The sequence below is a fragment of the Sinocyclocheilus anshuiensis genome, unplaced genomic scaffold (assembly GCF_001515605.1).
Source record: "Sinocyclocheilus anshuiensis isolate Anshui unplaced genomic scaffold, SAMN03320099.WGS_v1.1 scaffold967, whole genome shotgun sequence".
Lineage (NCBI taxonomy): Eukaryota > Metazoa > Chordata > Actinopteri > Cypriniformes > Cyprinidae > Sinocyclocheilus > Sinocyclocheilus anshuiensis.
Genome location: NW_015542427.1, coordinates 302,134 through 310,573, shown reverse-complemented (window position 1 = coordinate 310,573; position 8,440 = coordinate 302,134). Strand labels below are relative to the sequence as shown.

Here is an 8,440-nt window from a genome sequence, read left to right as displayed (position 1 = left end):
GTGCTGCACACATCTGAATATTTGGGTTGAACTGTTCTGGAACAGTGTTGTAAATACAACTTAACCACTGATTTCTAGTTGTGTCCTCTTTTGGAAGGCCAAACAAAGTAGTTTCGCTTTAGCAACAAAACACACAGAGTCTTCACGACATGGCGGCGGCAGCAACAATACTACAGCAAGAATAAAAGTTACGCCTTCTTTCTTTGCGTGAACATTTGGGCGGCGTTATGCAAATCTACCCACATCGTGACGTAGATATGTGGGGGGCGTGTTTAAATGAGGCGTTTTAGGAGGGTGTGGACAAGTCTTAACTTTTATTAAGAATATCTCTTTGGGTTTGAGACTTTCATCTTTGCTTATAACACTCCAAAGAGAAAGGAAAACCTGAAATCGCATCATATGACCCCTTTAAGAGCTGCAGCACAGGGGGAACTTCATAGCTATCATATGACTTCAGAAGATGTAGAATATAACAAATGAGCAGTATCTTTTATGTTGTTTTTTTTCTTTGCATTGAAAATAGCAGCATGAACATTTATCAAAGTATCTCCTTTTATGCTCCACAGAAGAACATTAGTTTGGAATACATGAGAGTGAGTGCATTTTCATTTTCTGCAATGGAAACGAGATGGAACATTTTAATTCTGAAACAAGGGTTTTACTCAATCATAATTTGTGTATCTCAGAACAATGAGCTCAGTGTGTGTTTTTCATTAGACATCTGGTGATTTTGCAGCAATGCCAACTGCTCTCTGAGCACTAAATATCACTCGTATTTACTGTACCGCTATTTTAACCATTAGAATGACACTAAAACACAAACACACTTGGCTTCTGTACAACAATTTTGTACAACAATTCAGAACAAGTTGTTTTGCAGTACAGCAAAAACATGACTTTCTGGTGAATATGCAAAAACGAGTATAGTCCCTATTCATGTTTTCTGTGAAACGTTACATAGAACAGAAATAGAACAATGCCTGAGAGAACGTGAAACTGATTTGTTGGAGGGTTTCGTTCCTTGTAATATCTCAAAGCAAAAGTCTTTGTCACAAATGAGCATCCGACGCAGAGCATAACTTAAGGCATTTCCCAGCGAAATGGCTCCTACAGAGGGCACGCAATCTGCTGTGATATTAGCATTCATCAAGTCGCTCCATAGCAGGGAAGGAGAGATAGAGACAGAACTAAAGAAAAAGAGGAGGAGGTGCCCTGACACAAGAGTGGGGGAGAGTTTTTAAGAAGCTGACGCATTCTTTCGACATATGAGTGGGGTGCGTCTGTGCAGAAAGACTTCTATGTGCAAACGTTCAAAGTGTCAGATATGGATGGGAACCGTAAAGAATTAACGATTCTGGTTTTGATTCTGATTGCTCTTAACGATTCCGGTTCCTCAACAATTCAATTAACGATTCTTTCAGTATCAGGAAGAACATTTTGGAAATGAGAAATTCAGTTCATATTGCTGTTGCTGCCCTCAGCAGTTCCCACATGATGAGATCATTTCAGATTTTAAAGATCTAACAAATCTGAATGAAATTGAATACAAGTTTTGCAAAAGGTGTGTTTATGCTGACTTTTTGATGCAACACATAATTAAGCAATCATAATTAAGCTTAAATAAGCAAATTAAGCATAATTATAGCAATCCAATAATTAAGAAGGCTCATGCACCTTATGAACAACATACTATTATGGTCATAAATATATATGCAATAGAAGAATATGCAAAAAAAATAAATAAAAATAATAAATAACTGATTCGCAGCCCTAGCATTATTGGTAAAAGCTTTTTGCAGTCTGTGTGTGTGGTCACTTACCTCTGACACCCCCCACACACCAAGACGATAAGGATGGTGACCACAAAGGCAGAGGCGGCGGCGATGGCCCCCAGTATCAGCACCTTGGGGAGATCTGAAAACATTCCACTGAGCTGCAGACACACACACACACACAGGTCCTGCCGTACGGCTCGTCCAGGGCACCTGCACACACAGATAACACAAACATGATCAGATCATAAGTTATGACTAGGCCCACAGCGCACAGAACTGATTTAACAATAAATAAATGACAGCAAAGGGGAAGTGGATAAGTAAATAAGTTATACAGAGGTTCTGAATTATGCTAATAATTATTGACAAGATGCACTATGCAGTTTGACTGAAATGATCAATTAAAGAGGGTTAAGGCATGACAAGATGTTTCATATCAATATTTAGAGGAAACTTTTTGAGCAAGAAACTTCTTTTTTGACATATTACCAATGGACTGGCAACCAAATGAACGAATATATAAAGGTGCCTCACATAATCTGAAACTGTTAAATGAAAATTCACATTTACAAATAAACATTTAACATATAAACAAGGCTGGTTTTGTTGCTTTAGAAGTTTAAGGTTTGGAGCAAGAATTAATTATTAATGTTTTGTCTATTTTAGCTTTGTATTCATTCATTTATTTTTACCCCATGTGGCTCAAGTGCTTATACTTTGACCAATATACCTGCAGCAAGAAGCAAAGTGAGCTTAAAGAAAGAATTTTGTTTTAAAACCAGTATTCTGACTCAAATTAAAACGTTTTTTTTTAAAAGCAGCCTACCTCTGCCAGTTGCTTTTAACGCTAGCTAAAAGTGTCTCAAATCACCTGCGCTCTGTCATACTGCCTGCACACAACAGTCATGGCTGGCGTTTAATCTCTCTCTGTGTACAGTAATGCCTGGGATTAAATCTGCAGTTCAATATTACAGCTGAGGGGAAAATATGAAGACTAGCTACAAGCAAAGCTAAGCTAACCATGGCTAAGCTAAAGTCTCAGTCAACATTCAGTCATAAAGACAGATACATGTACGAATACAAGTCACTGTGTTATCTATGTCTCTCTCCTTCAGTTATGCTAATACCATGTTTTTTGAACATCTACTATGGTATTCTTTGAAGTACCATGAAAATTCCATAGCACATGAACATGAATGTTCAGTAAAGTACTGTGATATTATACTGTGTCCTAACCAGACACTACGAGCTTCCAGCAACAAGCAACTTGTGCTGGGTGATTTGACAAAATCACAGAGAATCATAATATATGAGGGCCAAATGTCCCATTTTGGTGTCCGCAACAAATTTACTTTACAAAAGTAATTATTTTAGATACATCTAAAGCATATTAAATGTAAGTATAGCGTCTACTTTCATGTTTCAAATAACGTTTATGAAAATAAAATGTCAAACTGTAGGTAAAATAATGTTCCATCGTCATTCAGTGTAGCAGATGTATTTATGTAAAAATTAAACAACATAATTATTCTGACCTGTAAATATATAGGCTTACAGAATAAGTGATCATACAAAAATTTTTTATTTGAAGTTCTTCCTGACAAATGGGTAAAACCTAGTGGCTTGAAGGATAGTGACAAAGATAGATTTAAAATGACAATTCGTTTTTTGGGGGGCTGCACTATGATCCTTAAATAGCTTTTAATGTCATCTAATGATTATTGGTCTAAATATGCCTGACGTTTTGATTTTTTGATATACAAATTACTGTTACACCGAATTATATTGTTTCTGTAAAGCATGGTAAAAATGTATAATAGTCTAAATGTTTGCTCAGAAAAAATTCAAAGCTGTATTAAACTTTTATTGTTTTGATGCTTGAAAACCCCTTTTTGTCTTTGACCCATGACTAAGTAAGATTTCTTTGGACAGAAATTAATACTTTAAAGTATCAAAGTATTAAATTCATCAAAAGTGACGGAAAAGATATTTATAATGTTACAAAAGATTTCTATCTCAAATAAATGCTGTACTATTGAACTTCAAAAATAAATGCAGCCTTGGTGAGCATCTTAAACATATAAATATCATATAAAATGTCTAATCGGATTTTAACGAGACCAATGAGATTTCACAGTGGGCGACGCTGTCCAGCATGACAATGTAGTCATTTTTGCAAAGTACAAAAGTACATTTCTCTCAAATAAACATCAAGATGATGAACTATTAAATGTTTTTGTTTATTATACACATAAAACAGCACCTAGTCCTGACATTTTTCATCATGTCATTTAAAATGCCAGCCTGGCATATGAAGAAATCCATCACCGAGTGTATGACGGTGAGCACATACATCACAGACTAAAGAGAGCAGTGATAATGTTTGGAGTGAAACTAGCTGGACTCATTCCTCTCCTTTACACACGGGATCAAATATCAGTTTTTCAAGATGGCCTGAGCTCTCCCCTCTAAACACACTCACACACACAAAACACGAAACGACACACACATGCAGCCAGAGGAGAAATGTGGCCAAAGCTCAGGATTGGACTGAGAAACAGAGAGCGAGAGCAAGAGAGAAAGCGGGATATGACAAAAGACCGACTCAGGAAAGGAGGTCATGGAAACCCAAAAGCGTTCACCATTTTTATGATTGTGGGTGTGAATCGCATGCGTGTGTGCGGATGGTTTATAAAACAAGAATCTGTGTGAGATAAACACTGTTTTCGTGTTCTCAAAGATATTATTGCATCCTTCTACCACCCCAGAAAAATTCTAAACCATCCCTCCCTCCCTCTCTCCTCCGTCTGATGCTGCTGTCAGCACATTTCCTAAATATTCAGTCGGATCCAGAGAGAACGGCTGAGGAGAATCTGCAGCTAAATGACAAAAGAAAAGAAACGAGGAGAGTATTGATGTAAATGGAGGTATAGAAACCCGACAGACAGTATCAGGCTTCGGGCGAGTCTTTAAACAGGGCAAGTATTTGTTGGAGTGTGTTCTTCAGTGCTTCCCCATGGGAAGGTTTCTCTAGCAACAATTCGCACGTCTCTGTTGTTCCCACCTCTCACCATAGCAGCGCTGATGAATGCACAAATGCAACATATATACATGCACACACACACACACACTTTAATCTGAGTGTGTGTGATTAAGCTTGCATTTCTTTGCACAGAGGAAATGGCAAGTCTGCAGTGTGTAGCAGGGCTATGTGCATTTTCTCTGAATTACCACAGAAGAAAAAGCTTTCTTTATGCTTCAGTCTGCACTTTCAGCTCATTTAATGTGCCATCGAAAGAAATACAACCACAAAAGAGGTCTGAACTATAAACAACAACCCTATTTAGATGGAAATCAACTACAATGTTCCTCGATGACAAAAGTCTCCATTACTGTAAATGTACATTGCCATATACATCGTTTCTGAGGCACACATCACTACTAAATAAAGTACGCACTGCCATTGCATACTGCCAGCCTAGTCCCTTAAGGTGAACGCAATCTAAATCCCATCATACCAATATGTGCACGCTCAAGCTGCATCATTGTAATCACATTTGGAAGTGGACGAGCTGTTCCCTCCCTGCCTAAACCTGACTGGCTCCCATCATCCTCTAGTGGCCCGTGGAACGACCCAAAGCTTCTTTCAACTCTCGCCCACAGGATTACAGACCTGCTACAATTTCCCTAATTGTGGCCAGGAATTCACAAGCTGAATGTGATGAGTTTGTCCCAATCCAAGTATAATCACACAAGTCAATATCAATATCAAAAGCAGTGTCGTGATTTCACACAAACACACACACACACACACACACACACACACACACACACACATTTGGATGGATACTGAACCTGTTGCTATGTGTGTGATGCTGAAATTAAAATGTTGCTATTTTGAGAACAGCATGTGAGATTCAGTACAGTTGCTTGCAAATGAGTAAAAATAAAAAAGGCAAAAGGATGAATGAGATATGTAACATCTTTTATTAAAATAAATGTATTTATAAAAAAATATGTTAATTAAAATACATTAATAAAAAACATAACTATGAACAAATTAAAATTGTATGTTTTTCACTATACACTACCGCTCAAACGTTTCGGGTTGGTAACATTTTATGCTCACCAAGACAATTTATTTGATGAAAAATAAAACAGTAATATTGTGAAATATTGTGAAAACTGTTTTCTATTTGAATATGTTTTAAAATGTAATTTACTGCTGTGATGCAAAGCTGAATTTTCAGCATCATTACTCCAGTCTTCAGTGTCACATGATCCTTCAGAAATCATTCTAATATGCTGCTCAAGAAACATGTCTGATTATTATTATCAATGTTGAAAACAGCTGTGCTGCTTCATATTTTTGTGAAAAGCATGATGCATTCTTTGATGAATAGAAAGCTCAAAAGAACAATATTTATTTGAAATAGAAATCTTTGGAACATTATAAAGTCACTTTTTTACTGTAATACATTTAATGCATATTTTCTGAAAAAAGAAAAAGCATTAATTTCTTTAAAAAAAATCTTACTGAACTGAAGTGTATACAAAATTGTACAAAATGTATTCTAAAAAATCAAGAGCTTTGTTTCAAACTGTAGTTAGCTGCCAAACTAGAGTGCATTTTAAGGGCTCATGGGATATTAGTTTTAATATCCATTTTGGCCAAATTCTAAGGCAGCATTTCATGTATGCTTCACTTTCAAGGGATTCCAACAAGCTCAAGACAAGAAATGTCCATTATAATATGTAAGTCATTCAGCATTGAAATGTAATTCAAATGCACTGTTTTGCCCCAATATACAGTATGATTGTGATAAGTATTTTTGTTCTTATCAATGTTATTAGCTTAGCAAAATGCTAACATAGGTTTGGAACATTATTCATTAAAAGGTAAGTATGCACTGCATTCTCAGCATTGGTAGCCTATAGCAAGCATTAGTGTAAACTTCTGTTTTTTCTTGTGGTGCCATTAGTCAATCAGTGTTGTTGTGGCATAATTTCCCTGAGCTCCACAGTAATTATGTGGTTGACTCAAAAACATTTCATACAATTAGCAACAGGATCACACAACTGCCATTGGGATAAATGCCAATGCTAACAGCTAGCTTTCTTCAGGTATCCCAGCTAACAGAACATTCTCACAACTTTCACTAACATTCTTTATATAAATGTTAGGACAAAAGTAATGTAATGTTCTTAACGTAATGTTCATGGAAAGTTCTAATAACTTGATTAATATTTGATAGACGTTCTCATAACGTTCTCAGAAACAACATTCTTGGAACTTTCTCATGATCTTATTTGCACTTGATGAACATTCTAAATAACGTTCTAATCACGACATCACAAGAAAACTGGACATTTCTTAGAATATTAAAAATAAACTTTCAAATAACGTTATATTTTGGTTGAAAATAACGGTATTAGAGCACTGTAAGAAATGTTTGTAAGCTTTAAATAATGTTATAATCACAACAAGAAAACTGGACAATTCAAGGTTTTAAAAACATTTTAAAACAACATTCCCACAACGTATTTATAACCTAAATGTGTTAACTGGGATCATAATTGGCCTCTATAAACAGTGAAGCATCAAATTAGGTTCTGTAACAGAGCTGTAGTGTTTGCAATCTTTTAGCTGTGACATGAAATGTTCCGCAGTGTCACAAAGCTCTTTCCATCTCTCTTTCTACATCAAAGCTGCTGTTGTTTTTGGGGGGATTCAATGTGGAATCACGTGCAGCTCATCACATGCACTCGACACCCTGCTAATACGACAGCTCAACTCCATCTGCGGCCATCCTGAGAATGAGGGAGTTCAGCCTCCCGCTGCTCTTCATACTTTCCTCATCCCTCTCTCCATCTTTCAGCTCACCATGCGGATAAATCCCATCATGAGAGCGGAAAACCCCTCAATCCATATCCTCAGAGAGACTGCAGAACAAGTCCCCGACTGACCCCGACACCAGAACTGGGTGAGTCGTTGCTGTTGGGTATTTAGCAGACAGTAGATCCATTTAACACCTCCCTACCGTGGCTTGAGGGGTTACACTGTGGACTGTTTTACAAAGAGGACCATCTGGACACTTCATAACACTGTAGTTGACGGGTGGACAGGATGACTTTTGACCAGTGCAGTATGATGGTTTTTAAGACCATGTGTGTGTGTTTACACTTACTGTATCAACAGATTTCATCATGCTGGCAGCAGTTATAGGCCATGGTTTCTCTTGCCAGCAAGCTTCACTATCGCTATTGCTTAGTGCTAGTGATTCAAACAAACCCTGTACTACGCATTAAATAACCTTTCCTATATTTAAAGGGGTCATATGATGCGATTTCAAGTTTTCCTTTCTCTTTGGAGTGTCACAAGCTGATTGTGCATAGATAAGATCCCTGAAGTAGCAAAGACTAAAGTCACAAACCCAAAGAGATATTCTTTATCAAAGTTAAGACTCTGCCACGCCCCCCTAAAACGGCTCGTTCTAACACGCCCCCACATATCTAGGTCACTATGTGGGAATATTAGCATAATGCGGCCCAATTGTGCACGCAAAGAAAGAAGGTGTGGTATCAGTAACCGCAGTTAGTGTTGAAGCAGCATGTCAGAGAGACGCTGTGTGTTTCTAGGCGAAAGCAAAAGCACTTTATTTGGC

The 8,440-nt window shown here is 37.2% G+C and overlaps 1 protein-coding gene across 1 annotated transcript in view; it reads right to left on the bottom strand.

Annotated features, from left to right (window-relative positions):
* Positions 1 to 8,440, bottom strand: part of LOC107693551 (uncharacterized) — a 57,306-nt gene that overhangs the window by 20,586 nt on the left and 28,280 nt on the right. The window contains exon 2 of the mRNA XM_016492977.1: positions 1,821 to 1,985. Within this exon, the coding sequence (XP_016348463.1) occupies positions 1,821 to 1,924 (104 nt within the window). The 5' untranslated portion in view covers positions 1,925 to 1,985. The remainder of the gene's footprint in view (positions 1 to 1,820; positions 1,986 to 8,440) is intronic.